Below are 15,537 nucleotides of genomic sequence, written 5' to 3' on the forward strand. Positions count from 1 at the left end.
AAATTTTATTTTGATATAATATATATCACTTACATAGCTCTTTTATTTTAAGGTTTTCTTCGAACATAACTTCTATTTCTATTCTATTTTCAAGTTTGACATCTGGATCACTAGTTTCTATAGACATATAGAATACTATTAATAAAAATTAATTTAAGAAAGTCAAATTATGCATTTATACTTAGTATATATCCAAAGTTAATTAAGTGTAAAACAGTAAATTTACATAATCGAGATTTTAAAATTGTAATATTTCCCACGTTTATACCTTCCTTTAAAATTAAAATATCTATAAACCAAGATAACAGATGGCTAGTTGATCATCCTCATTATTATATTTAGTTCTTAAGTGATTTTCTATATTTGTAAATAAACAAGCAAAAGGACATTTTACAATTACAAGATCTAACAGTTTTTTTTATTATTATTGTAAATAGTCCTTTTGTTGTAACAATTTAAGATTATTTTATTTGGCTAACAACTTTGGACGAAATATTGTATCTAATATATAATGTATATTGTACCTATATAATATATGTTAACAAAATATGAAATACATTATTAGTGTTTATTTAATAGATTATTTTACGATAACTAGTTGAATTTTCTTTTTTTCAATATATATTTTCATGGAAATTAGAAGCATCTAAATGTTTTCTAGTCTTAAAATGTTTAACATCATTATACATAAAGTTCATAAGGTCGACAGTTAACATCATATTTTCACTTAAAATCTATTTTTGGATATATAATTCTGTAATAAAGTAATATTGAATAGTTTTTACTGGAAATCTACAAAGGTAAGATTTAACTTAAAAGGAGTATGAGCAAGATATAACTACTCTTAAAATTTGACTATTTTACTAATAAATTTTAATATCTTTACAAGAATGATATATAATAATTAATGGCATAAATTAATTTAAAAATATCAATATGTTACTATTAAGGCTGGGATTTTGATGCACTTTGCATTGTTTTCGAAGCTTTCTGTGCGATGGTGGTTTTGTTATACTAACGTTTTTATACATTTTTGAATAAGAATAAGAAACTTTATTTTGCATTTTTTTACAATTTTTGATTTTTTAGGGTATTATAAATGTTCTTAGGTCATTTTTGGGATTTATAAATCTTATGTTCGAATTTAAAACTTTAGTGTGAATTTATAAGATAATAAATTATACGCTAGCAGCTTACAATTAATTTATATTAAAAAAATCTGAAATATTCTCTCGTAGTTCTATGTAACAATAAAGAGTAAAAACTTTTTCAATATATTCAATAAAATAAAGTTTATATTATAAAATAATTTAAAGCTTTTATAAAGAAATTTTAAAGAAATTTTTTTAATGCATTTTTTGATTTTTTTTACGTCATTAAAACATTTTTTTAAGCGCATTTTTGGGATTTATAAGAGCATTAAAATCCCTGCCCTAGTTATTATAATTATATTACTGTTAACAGGATAACTTGGATTACCATCTAAATTATCTGCGTTGTTTGGCAAAGGTCTTGTAACAAAAACGAAAGTTATTTTATTATTTTGTTGATTGCCCTCCAATTTAGTTGTGTCATTTCCTTCACAGTCTAAAAAGTATATTAATACACATAAAGAAATAAATATATAAAATAGATGTTAAAAGTAAATAGGTTAGGTTAGGTAACTTTTTTTGTGTCATGCGATTTTAATGTACAATATTAAGTTCTTGTTTACATAAAGGGTCGTAACTTTGGAGGTTTAAAATTGAAATAATAGTCAAAAAAATATAATAAACAACACTTACGTGCGAGTCATTAAATTAGTAACTTATTTCAAAATCTTTTTAACCTTTTAACCTATTAACATTTGCTGTCTAAATAATCGTTAAATATTTGAAGTGATATATATTTAACGTAAGACTCTAACTACAGAAAACACAAATACATATTTGAAAATATTAGTCCTTTAACATAATTGTCAGTGATTACAGAACATTTTTGGGAAAAAATATATTTTTTACTATTATTGTTATTAAGAGAATGGAATGGTTTGGGCATGTATGAAGAGCTGATAATGACATCATAAAAAAAGTACTCACGGAGACCATATATAAGAAAAGACCGATAGGCAAACCACGAACAAGGTGGAATAATGCGGTAGAGAAAGATATCAAGATGTTGGGAAGAAATATATCAGTTGACCTAGCATTGGACAGGGAAAGATAAGAGAGAATTGCTTGTGGCAGCTCAGGTCCTACAAGGACCGTTAAGTTAAGAAAGAAAGAAGATTATAGCATTATGGTAGCAAAGTATTGTGAAAAAAATGTAGTATTATAATTCACTATGTATACGTTAGGTTAGGTTAGGTTAGGTCTAGTTTCATGACCAGTTTTTGATGGTCGAATGGACATTCTTATTATTTTAACTGATCGTAAAATATGAAAATAGACTACACTACCGTATAGTACCACCACTACCGTTTTTTGGATAGAATTGATAGAAATAAACCTACAAATTACCACAAACATATTCTAACTTACTGACTTGAATTTTACTCCATTAATTATTTTTTCAACATATTTAGATTAACTTAAGTCTGTTTTATTTACTAATAGCGAGAGAGAAAGCATTCGTACACATATAACAAAATGCTTAAAATCGAAATTATTTCATTTTGAAATTTTGTAAATCATTTACCTAAACAAGTACATACATGTTATTGGTATATTATTTTATATTTTCCGAGAAAAAAAATGTAAATGAACTAAGAACAAACATGTATTAAGCAAATAAAAATATTATTTCCAAAATTTATTAAACAACAAAAAAATAAAAAATACTGTAAATAAATTATGTAATTACCGTACTTATTCATTCATTTTTGATTTAAATATATCCTATTAATATTTTTAGTAATAAATTTAAAAAATATATGTATATAATATATTATAAGATATAAATTTATCTTCATATTTTTAAGTTAATATTAAATCTAGTTATGTTCCAAATCGAATATTCTCACTTACCTAGATTACCACCAACACGATTACCATCAAGATTATTACAAGGATCATTAAAATGCTCTCGTTTTATTGAATCATTTGAGTCTTGTCCTATTCATAAAACAAATAATATAGGTCTATATAAAAATTTAAATTTTTTAATAACACTAACTGGTTATTCATGTTTACTTTTTTTCTCTTGTAATATTTAATTCAAGCATAATAAAAAAAATGGTAATAATGAAAGAAAAAACATAAATATCTTCTAAGCTTTATATGAAAAAATTTTAATATTTGTTGTAGATAACAAATAGATCCTGAAAGTTCAGGTTGAGTTGATATAATTTATAAATATTATTAAAAATGTGCATAAATATACTATTGTTAGAACCAAGATGTAACACATTCATTATATTTAATAAAAATCAAAATCCTATTTTATAAAATGTGGAACACATACTTTATTTTATACTTTGTTCAAATAACAAATTTATAATACCTAAATTAAGTTGTGGTTTACTTCATAATAATTTTAAAATAATTTATTTTATAATTTTAATTGTATTAATCTAAGTTAAATATATAACAGTAAGTACTATGTAAAATAACTATCAATATTAATCACTTCCAATTTCATTAAGAATCTTTCCACTAAAAACATATCAAACTTCCTTGCATGACATTTTAAAACATTATTATTTATAGCTATCTATTATTAAATTTATCTATACACCTGGTATACTTCGATTCAGTTCTCTGTGAGAAATTTGAGTGATATATCTGATTTTAAAAATTTAAAAACATTCAGAAGATTTATTGGTATACAAGTTATTAATCAATAATAATATTTTGAAAATATATGTGTGAAGAGAAAAATCTATAAGCTTACTGAAAACTATCAATTAATTATTATTATCATATTTTCTTTTTTTATAAAAGTTTAATAACAATTTTAGATACTTCATTAAGATTTTAGATATAATTTATCAGACATTAATCACAGAAGTAAATTAATCCATTAATATTATATTTAAAGCTAATATGTATATTAAATTCATTCATTTATATTTAATTTTTGAAAATAAAACTAACGTCTATATAGACTCTATACTGTCTAAAATAATTGAAAAAAAACTATTATGTTATTTCAGAGCTATATTTAAAAAATAAATTTCTAATTGACAAAATAATTAACCTTGAACATATAATATAATAATAGATTCCCATAAATAATATTATAATAATTCTAGTTACCATTTACAGTATTTTTTTCGTTAAAATTCAAAATAATCTCTTCGCCTGTCAAATTAACCTCTTGGTTTGTCAAATGATCTTTGACTTTAACTAATTTCAGACAATTTATATTTCTACCCGTTTTTTCACAAAATGAACTAATACAACAACCTAAAAAAAATATACATATATAATTAAACAATATTCAAAAAAACAAAATATTATAATGTTATCAAATAGTTATATGAGGAGAATGTTGGAAAGATGAAAACTATAAAACTGAATAAATCAAATTATAATAAATATTTAAAGTATGTTTTTACAATCAAAAAAAGTTTACTTCTTCATATGAATTTAAAAGAAAAGCTAAAAAAATGCTTTAATAGAAATTAAAATAATTTTAATTATAAGTTATTTAAAATAATGCGATAATGTTTCACATGGACATAAATTAAGTCCTCAAATGCATATCGTTAAGCCCTAAAAATTTTATGAACAAAAAGAGTAAGAGGTCACCTCCATTTACTTCATACAAGATTCATATACAATTTTATCTTTAATATAATTTAATTATCAGTGATATTTATGTGTTTGGACAACACAGTATATTATACCGTTTGTACCCGCACACACACGTTCGGTGCTCGTGTACGTATTACGTGTATGTAACGACAATGCATTTAGTTCAAACGTAGGGAAATTTAGCGTGGCAGGCCGTTTTTATACTATTTATAAAACGTTAAAATGAAAATCAATGAAAACCTAACAACATATTATTATTAATATTATTATACTTAAGAGCTATTATTATTAGTTACAAAAAATGATTATAAATTATATAATTGAATATAATAAAGATTATCTTTATGTTAAAATGCTAAGAATTAAAACAAGGTAACATATCTTAGGAAGAGATAATACTTCTGAGCCCCCAGCCCCCCATAACTATTTACGCCCATGTTTCTGAAAATTATGTCTAATATAGAATGAATATGGTATGTACCAAGTCCAAAGGTTAGGTCCGTAAAAAATAAATATATATTTAAAAATTGTTTATGCAATCAAGAATTTCATTTATTTTTTATGATATTTTATATATATATATATTAAAATTGAAAGAAAATCGACTAAATTACATTGATAATAATTCGCGTATAATTAATTATAGTCGGGAGAATGAAAAGTGGCCGCTGATGCGAACGCCCCCGGTGGCAAATTTCTGTAATTGCTTTCCAAACTAATGTGAAAAAAAGGCGCGTATTTTGAATTATTAAATGCAATGTATTTACATATTTTCATAAAAATTATGAGAACCCCTGTTTTTAGCAAAAAAAATCGTTGCTATCATATTAGCCAGCGGCCACTTTTCATTCTCCCGACTATAGTGTATACTCTGACCTAAATAAGAAAACAATAGACAGCAGATGAAAACCCGTCGAAACTAGTATCCCCACCAAAATCATGTTTCTGTCACCGTATAAGAACGCGCCGACGAAGACGACTGCAATCGACCAACGACAACGGCTGTAGCTGATCTGCGGCGACCAATCAAAGAACGATTAGACACTGCATGGGGGGTCCGTCCGAACGTCACGATTCATTTATATGGGCCTAAGCGGTGTCTTCTTATTTAGGACAGAGTATCATATTCATTGATGTTTCTAATGTTATAACCTTGATTTTAACACTAAGATGATATCAACGAGCAAAATAGGTTATATAGATCAAAAAAGGCAATACATTTTTTTATCCATACCCCCAGGGGTCACTAACTAATTTTTATGGAAGTCCGTTTAGAAATTTACCGCACTGGCCGCGGTCCCTAACAGTTTTAATAATTCACACATGTTAATAAACACATTTTTCTTAAATTAGTATTAATTTATTTATGCATTTGTTCAATACAGATTAATTTAATTTTTTTGTCGTAATATAAATTTTATTTATTCATTTTTATTTTTATTTATTTATAGTATAAAAATTTTAAATTTTTATGGAAAGGATCCGTAATAAAAAGGTTCGTAGTTCAGATGCGGACCGCAGTCCTCCATTTGGTGACCCCTGCCATAAATAAACGCTAGAAAAATTTCCACTAATCTCAACGTATTTACCAAATGTGATAATTCTTGGGTATATAACATAAAAGTAATAAAACGTTGAGTGAGATTAGTAATTAATTTAAAACTATGAATACTAAAATGTCTTACTAAAAAAAAAGTGCATTTAGCCCATATGGATTGTATTCTCAAGGGAAAAAAATGATTTTTAGTGTATATTCTTATGTAAAAATAAAATTGTCTAATGATTCGTCATATCCCGAAATGGCTAAAAAAAATTTCAAGCACGACAAAAAAACGGCTGAAGCATGTGGAATAAGAATTATCAAAATAAATACAAAAAATTTAACGATTTTTAATGGAATTTTTGATATTGTTACAATGGAAATACGGTTTTTAGACAAATCTTCATCAAAATAATGATGATAGACTAGTTGTCTACTTAGACTAGATATGGGTAATCCAAAATCACTTGCATAATTATACTTACAAAACTCGGAGAATTCAGAAGGATTAAAAATACCAACAGATAAAGGCGGTCAGATAATTATTTGTCATGTTGGTTCTAATTAATTTGAGATTGTGAAAATCTCTAAATAAGTCGAGTTCATTTGAAGACTACCTCTGACAAATAAATTCCGAAATAATCAAACGATGATTCATTCAAATACTTAAAAATAGAAGAGTCATCTGTAATTATAATACATAACGCATCATGCCACTCTGTACACGCGGACAAAAAATAAACAAAAAAGTAATTCAAATAAAGGAATTAAGTTTTTTACCTTTGAACATTATACCAGAGTTACACGAACGATTAAATAAATTAATTCCGCGAGGAAAAAAATACGAGCTCTATGAAATTGTATTTCAATGGACCATAAGGTTGTACGATTACCACCATATAGGTAACTACCAGTACAATCCCATCAAGTTTATATAGTCATATGGGCAGAGGTCAAAAGAAAAGTCGCCGATAACACACCACTTTTAAAACAGTAAACGTTAAAGAGTTTGTACACGAAGGTTTGGACTCAATAAGGATTGATGATTGGAAGAAGTTGCAACAAACTTCAAGAGAACGATTTTACGAAAGCCGTCTTTCGTGATGAAGTGCTAAAGCCAATTATAACGATCTATTCTGACAACAGCAGTGAAAGTAAAGATGACGATGATCAATAAAAATATGAAAGTAATTTTTTTTATATATTTTATTTTAAAATATTCATTTATAATAATATATTATAAATTATAATAGTTCTATAATTGTAATATTTTTAATTTCTTATTTTATTTTATTGTATGTACACATTTAATTGTTAATATTTTGTTATTTTATTTTTAATGAAACATTATATCAAACCCATATTATCGTGGAAAAAATGGGGGTTATCCATTTGCGCCAAAATAAAAAAGGTATGTTTATTCTGACAGCCCATTTGCGCCAAATTTACCTGCGTAAACATTTTACATTAACGACTTGGTTAATTCATATATGTAAAATACGTCATGTCTGTAACGTATAATAAAGTTATTTTTATAAGTCTATAGATTTTAAAGCTTAGCATATTATCAACTATTATTACCTATATTCTAGTTTTTAAAAACAATTTCTACCAATCCTGATTATTGTTTCAAAAAAAATGTGTATTATTGATTATTATTTAAAAAATTCCTACAATTGACTATGATTACAATAAGTGTATTGATTATTATTTGAAAAAAAAAATGTATTATTTTATTATAATTAAATCAGGTACACTTGTCAAAAATGGGCTGTACCCAAAACGAATTAATTTTTTTTGGCGCAAATGGGCGATGCTCGAAAAAATTATTTAATAATTTCCCACCTTCTTTACGCGGTATTATGAGTAACTAACCCAGGCTTAAAAACGCCTCTCGTAGCGGTATGATCGAGTCGCGTTTGATGTGAAACCCACTATATACTTAAAGTGAAGTAAAAATTACATTCTTTTTTGTTCAAATAATTCATTTTGAATTGGCAACTGAAGCCGAATCTTGATCACTTCAAGCCGTTTCGGAGCCGCTAAAAATTTCGCATTAAACGTCGTTTTATTGGTTTATTCAAGCGTGACGATACTTTAAATCGCACACAAATTATTATTGAGATGCATCGTCCTAAATGACCGTTTATATTATTATTAAAATATTATTCGCATTCCATACGACGCATATTAGTGTATTACTCCCGTTTATCGTTCAAATGCACTAAATCTATTCAAAAAGATATCAAACACTGACGCTTATTACGAGACGCCAAATGCCACAATACATACGTTCGACGATCGCGATTTAAAACATAAAATGTCTTCGATGTCACGCAATCACGCCATAATAGACACGTAAACGAAACGGAGAAGACGCCGGAGAAGAGGGGAAATGGTCGAGACGAAATTTTCGAAAAGACCGCCATCGGACCGCGGTTCACTAGTGATGTGGCAAACTTTTTTCGTTTATAATATAATAAAAAGATTAGGTATATATATAACCTATTCATAAAAGTACAAAAAAAACTATAACTATGAAAAAATTACTTACATACGCCTTTAGATGAAAAATCTATAGATTTGATAATACTTTTTAAGTCCATTATAATAGGTTGCTGAATACCAGTTTTAACATCTTCGGGTTGATCCTTACCTACTAGATATTAATAAATAAAATGTTAATTGCAACAATACCACTTAAATTCATTTTAATCAAATTTATATAAGCATATAAACATTTTTGAACACTGCATTTTATGTTTAAAAACTTGTAATAGAATTTTTTTAATTGTTTTATTAATTTTCAAAGTCTTATAGAAAGAAAAAATATTTTATTAAGTAGGTTTATAATTTTTATTTTTTAAGAATATTAAAAATGTTTTAAATGACTACAGTAATAATCTAAGGGTCACAATATTGTACACGGATTTGAAATGAACACAATTTGTGCACATTAAGACTAATATGGAAAAAACGCATTTAAAGTATACACTACAAAATTACTAGTAAAGTAGAAGTTAAAACATACACTACTGTCACTACTATATAATATATTATATATTATAAACATGCGCCCTCATAAAAGCATAATTGTCTATGGGTAGTCAACAATTTAATCAAGGATATCATGATCAAATTCAACTTAAGTGAACATTTATGGAATATATACTGCCAGAATATTACCATATCTTTATGGGCAATTTAATAATTTAAATTTTAAAATTAAAAAATTGAGTGAAATGTATAACATTACATTTTCAATGTTTTATAGGTGCTGTCTTGAAAAAAAATTATCCTTTATAATGATTTTTTTAACAAAGGCAAAGTGAATTATCAATTACCTCAATCAATTTCTATGATTTTTAAATAACTTGCATAGATTTTAACACTTATAACTTATAAGTGTAACAAGTAATATATTTATGACACTGCATTTATTTGTAAACAATAGTTTATATTATGGCTTTCTTTTTTTTTACATCCTAAAAAATTAATATTTTTTTTTCAAAACAAAATATGTTTCTAAAAAAGATGGTGTATAAAATATAAAAATATAAATATAGTATAGAGTATAGAAAGCAAAAACAAAAGGTCATTCGAAATAAGCATTTTAATTTAACAGACGTAGCATAGAGTATAGACTATTGACTTTGAAATTGTATGATGTAATTTGAAAATATAGCGCGGGCCAGATAAAGAAGGTTTATGGGCCGGAGTCGGCTTGCAGGCCTCCCGTTGCCCACCCCTGCTCTATATAATATAAAATATAAAACTTTTTGTTTATCAGAGTAGGATTTATAAGGAAGGCAGAAGAATTGGCTCTTAACTACTTAAAGCTCACTCACCTAAAACACAGTTTGAATTGGTCAAATTTTGTTGATCATCAAGCATTAATTGTTCTCTAGAATTTGAGGTTGTAACGTGTTCAACATAATTGGTTCTTACTGAATATAAAGTAATTAAAAATAAATATCAAACAACAGTAAAATATCAACCATGAATATTTTTGAAATGTTTTATTACCAAGTAATGCATTATTTTCAGCAGTATCTACATTTGTTCCATGTTGTGACACGTTAATTGTATTATCCGTTTCATTTGAGGGTTTATTCAATGCATAACCTATTAGATAAATAAAATAAATTTTCAAATTATAGATTACATAATATCAAATTAAATTCATAAACAAAGAAATAAAACTAAATTAACACAAATGGCAGTTAATAAAAATATAAATATAAATTGTTGAAAAGTAAAACTATTTATTATATATGTTTTAAAGGGATTTTTGATTAGTATACAGTACACTTACTTGACTTATCACCAACTGAATCAATATCAAGATTGATTGAAACTTGTTGCTCATCCAACATTAATTGATCTTCAGTTTCAGAAATTTTAATATCTTTGTGAAAATTATCCATTTTTACTAATAATATATAATAATTTTAATTAGTATAATAATAATTTATTAAATATTAATTAAAATGTTTTAACTTTTAATACAATCAAAATGTATTTTAGGTTGTATCTTTTCTGTGGCCGAACCTGTTTGAACTTGTATTGGATTGCTTTGATTTTCATCTATCTTGTCTTCTTCACCAACTGAGATTCAAATAAATAAATTCAATTTTAGAACAATTTACCAAAAATAAATTATTCAAAATCTAATAACAATAGGGTAAGAAACACAAATATGTTCAAGGATAAAATATCTTAATATAATTAACAAGAAGAATAAAAATAATTTTATCAATTTAAATATACTTTTATTTCTCAATATACATATTATCTTATTTCACTCACTTATTAACTCATTTGCATTTGAAACACTCGGTGAATAGCTAAACTCGTGTAGATCATCAGTCTGTATTTCATCTTCCTTATTGGTAGTTGTAACGTTTTCATACTCAACTAGATAAAATAGAAATTGTTATGTAATTGTTAATATTTAAAATATTACTAAATGGGTAGTATTACAGAATAATACTAGACGTAAATTGTATATTAAATTTATAAAACACTACTGTACCATTTCCAAAGTTATTCTCATTGTCATTTGATTGTACTTCAACCCCTATTTCATTAAAATAATTATTCCTTAATTGATTAGTTTCTTCAAATGCAGAATAATCATAGTTTTTATCACAGCGCTCTCCAACACCTGAAAAAAATAATTAATATAATATTGATAAATAATAATGAACAATTTCAATTATATAAACTTGTTTTTTTATCAATACTCGCAAACACCATAACTAGAAAAGCCAAAGTGTCGGTACAGGTAAGAATTAGTCTTAAAAAAGAAATGCTCAAAATAAACTAAGTATTTTATACTCTGTTCAGGGAGAGAATGTGTCGATTCTGTAAACCCCCACCCATGCATCATCTTACTATGAAAACCGTTTAGCCTATAGCAGGTTGTCACATGGGAAAGCGCAGAAAAACTGATTTTGGTTGATTTACGGTACGCTCTCGCTGGACAAAGTATAGTTAAAATAAAAAATCATTGAACGATGAAACTAAATATATTAATTCAAAAACGCAACACGAGAATGTACATCAAGAATTATTTCAATTAATATAAAAATATATAAGGGAATCAATAATTTTATTGAATAACACCATAACCAGTCAATCGTAGAAGTTCAAAAGAAATTATATATTAAAATATCATTAATAAGTATAACTAGATTTTTGAATACTAATAATATCAGTAAATTATTCAACCTTCAGTCTTATCTTCGTAATCATTAACTGTCTTCTCAATAGCTGATTTGCATAGTAGAACACTAGTGTCATTTATTACAGGATCTTCAACAGTAAAATTGTTTTTATCTTTTGATTTTTTTGTTGTATTATGCTCATATTCTATTTGTACTTTTGATTTTTTAACATTATCATTATCTAAACACATAAATAATATTAAAGTATTCCAAGTTAATGTTAAATACAATAATTTTAAAGTCACATTATTAATTATTCTATACCTTTACTAGCCTCTGCCACATTATCACTAATTTTCTCTTTATCGTTTGATATCGAACATCTGTCTTTATCTGAAAAAAAATGCAAAACATATTTACTATTAGATATAAACTCTAAAACAATAATTATATGCCCAATTAATTATTTAAAATATATTTAAATACGTTTTTCAAGGATATGTAATTTGTTGAAAATTAAATATATAGTAATTGGATTAAATTACCTATAGTCACTACTCAGTCACATATAAAAGTAACTTTACACTGGTGACTAAGTTTTGCACTAAGGCCAAAAAAATCAATTTACTGTATCAATCTCAAAATATACTACTATTATCAGAAGCAAGATCTAAAAATAAGTTTTAAGTAAAGTTTTTTATTTTGTATACCTATAGTGAACAATAGTTGCATTTAAAATATAATAGTACACATACAATTTTATTTTGCAATCTATTTAACATTTTTTAACAAAATTGAAGAACAAAATCAGAACATTTATGGTTATTAATATCAAAATATTGTAATAATATAATTATAAATTAACTTACCTAAACGAGAATCACTAATATCAATGTCAAGATATTCTGTGCTTAGTTTTTTCTTAAGAAATTTTATTTTTTTTATGCCAACATATTCTAAAAGAAATGATTTACAATAATTTATAATTAATTTTTATAAATGAAAAATAACTGAAATAAATATGTTAACTTTACCATCAATAGTTTCTTCTTCTAAGTCTTTTGTTTTCCTCTTATTGTTTGTCATGGTTGTTATTCCAGATAAGCCTGCTATTTCAGAAGGATCGCAGATGGATTTATTGTTGGATGTAAAATCTGAAACAGACGTTTTAGCTTTTAGATAAAATAAAAATAAACTTTTACTATTTATCGTGAACGATGATCAAAGCTAATTTTATTTACTAAATATACTGCAGTGAGAAATAACCAATATGCTAAATATCATAAAGACAAAAAATTTAATATTTGTTGAGTATTGTAAATGCTTACTTATATACATATAAAAAACAAAAATAGAAGATGACAGTAAAAACTACTAATTTGAAAAGTAATAAAAATTAAAATAAAGAATAATACTTAACTTGCAAATGTTGACCAAATTATAACAGTGAGAATATAAAAGTGATAATGTATAAAAAGGAAAACAAATAAAAATTGTGATATAATAGAAACTAAAATAATTAACTTAAGTAAAAATTTGATAATATTTACAAAATAGATTTGTATAATTATACAAGATAATATTTGTTATTTCAGGGATAATTACGACCACAGAACAACAGAATATTGGATATTAGGTGCTAATACTAATTTAAGAGTTTTTGGCTTTAGCATCCAATTTATCGTGACTACTATAATATAGAAACTAATATTATAAGAAGATTAGACCTTTAATTCATGGCAGAACATGGTTTAATCTAAAATCCCCCCACCCCCCACAAAAAAACAACATTCACATACACATTATACTCTGGCCCACGAGAAATCAGTATTGCATTTCGACCAAAATTTGTTTGATGCCAGTTATTATAATGCATGTGAAAGTACTGATCTCTCATTGGCCGGAGTATAAAGACATTGAAGTATGGAGTCTTCACTAGAAACAATAATATTGTGTTATCAATTATTATTTCTACAACTGATTTTATACTTTTATAAATAATATTGTAACGATTCGGATCAGCATTATGTTAAATTTACGAATAACAAAATAGCACTTGTCTACTCTCTTAATGTATAAAGTATATAGTATAGACATAGACTCTCTTAGTATAACTAAGCCCTATCAAGATTTCAGTGAGCACTCTACTATCAGATTACATGCGCAAACGATGAAAGCTTTCGTACCGGACAGTATGGTATAACTTCAAAGATTTCAAGACTATAATTTAATAATAACATTCCTGATGAAAAATACATCACACATTTCAAAGGTTTTAATGATTTGAGTTGATAACGCCACTCACATAAATACATCAAATATTTAAAAAAAATAATAATAATTAAGCAATTTGGTGGTGTTATAATTTATGAATAGAGATAAACATATCTATTACATTTTACTATACAACAAAATATATTTTACAAACTTACTATCATTAATTAATAGTTGTTGGTTTTTCGGTTGATCATCACTAATCTCATTACAGACAGATTTGATCGCATTCTTCTCCAAGACATCATTTAAAACCAAAGAATCATTATTTATGACAATAGGCATCACAGGTTGATCCACAACTATATAAATACAAATAATATAATGACAATTAATTGTTTAAAAATATTTAATTTAAGTAATTTACCATTATTTAATATTTTGTTAAATTAATAGTAGTATTCAGTATTTTAGATTATTACTAATAGTGAGATATAATTTTATTTAAGACTTATGTTAGAAAAAGAAACAAAAATATTTTGTTTAATTGAAAAAACTAAAAGTAAGCTTTTGATATCAATATCAATAGTAAAAACAACTTTCATTCAAAAATATATTAAGCTGTTAACATAAATGTATTAACATCGTAAAAAAAATTTATAGATTCCACACTAAATAGAAAGCATAAATCTGCTAAATTTTTATTTATTTATAATCAATCACTCAAATTTAAAATGATTATTTCAAAATAATAATTATTACTATGAATGAAATAACCATATTATTATATTTAATTGTTAGAGATTTGCATATTGCATTTTAAAAACAAGTAAATACCCACAAAAAGTATTTTATTTCTATGAATATATTAATATTAGAAAGAACACATTGTACCAATATTTTATTTCAACACTATAAAAATTTAGTTTAGATAATACTTTACAAAAGGTAAGGCTACCTTAAAGATATTAAGTATTTTTAGTAAGTTTAAAACAATAATTTAGTAAAACATTATTTAGGTTAACCAATCATTTTACTCACATAATTTTAAGTTATTCAATCATAAGTTATTGCAACCATTGTAGTATTTATATTTACCATATAATACTATAGTGTATAAAATACAATATTTTAATATAATATATTATTATAATAATAATTAGCTATTTTAAATGCAGTTCTTCATTTTCATTTTTAAATTAAAATATCCCACAACCTGTTGTAAAAAATCTAACTAAACTGTAGGCGTATTTAGAATTGACTCGAAGTAAAGGACTCATGTTGACTGACCGCCAATAAACACGGGTCGAGATCCTCTTTTAATGCAAAATCATAGTTTAACAATTATATTTTATATTATATATATATATGTGTTACA

At 25.2% G+C, this 15,537-nt stretch overlaps 1 protein-coding gene across 12 annotated transcripts in view; it reads right to left on the minus strand.

The window, feature by feature from the left end:
* Positions 1-15,537, minus strand: part of LOC132928448 (serine-rich adhesin for platelets-like) — a 54,546-nt gene that overhangs the window by 25,978 nt on the left and 13,031 nt on the right. For 4 of the 12 annotated variants that reach the window (XM_060993109.1, XM_060993116.1, XM_060993113.1 and 1 more), the window contains exons 8-23: positions 14,378-14,521; positions 12,980-13,099; positions 12,815-12,901; positions 12,270-12,338; positions 12,010-12,186; positions 11,312-11,443; positions 11,086-11,193; positions 10,777-10,884; positions 10,592-10,708; positions 10,303-10,401; positions 10,125-10,223; positions 8,831-8,935; positions 4,236-4,385; positions 3,006-3,092; positions 1,480-1,587; positions 34-117 (exon numbers count right to left, since the gene is read on the minus strand). In XM_060993109.1, the coding sequence (XP_060849092.1) occupies positions 34-117; positions 1,480-1,587; positions 3,006-3,092; positions 4,236-4,385; positions 8,831-8,935; positions 10,125-10,223; positions 10,303-10,401; positions 10,592-10,708; positions 10,777-10,884; positions 11,086-11,193; positions 11,312-11,443; positions 12,010-12,186; positions 12,270-12,338; positions 12,815-12,901; positions 12,980-13,099; positions 14,378-14,521 (1,794 nt within the window). The remainder of the gene's footprint in view (positions 1-33; positions 118-1,479; positions 1,588-3,005; positions 3,093-4,235; positions 4,386-8,830; positions 8,936-10,124; positions 10,224-10,302; positions 10,402-10,591; positions 10,709-10,776; positions 10,885-11,085; positions 11,194-11,311; positions 11,444-12,009; positions 12,187-12,269; positions 12,339-12,814; positions 12,902-12,979; positions 13,100-14,377; positions 14,522-15,537) is intronic. The other 8 variants (XM_060993111.1, XM_060993110.1, XM_060993108.1 and 5 more) reach the window with 8 other exon arrangements.

This window comes from Rhopalosiphum padi, chromosome 4, assembly GCF_020882245.1.
Source record: "Rhopalosiphum padi isolate XX-2018 chromosome 4, ASM2088224v1, whole genome shotgun sequence".
NCBI lineage: Eukaryota > Metazoa > Arthropoda > Insecta > Hemiptera > Aphididae > Rhopalosiphum > Rhopalosiphum padi.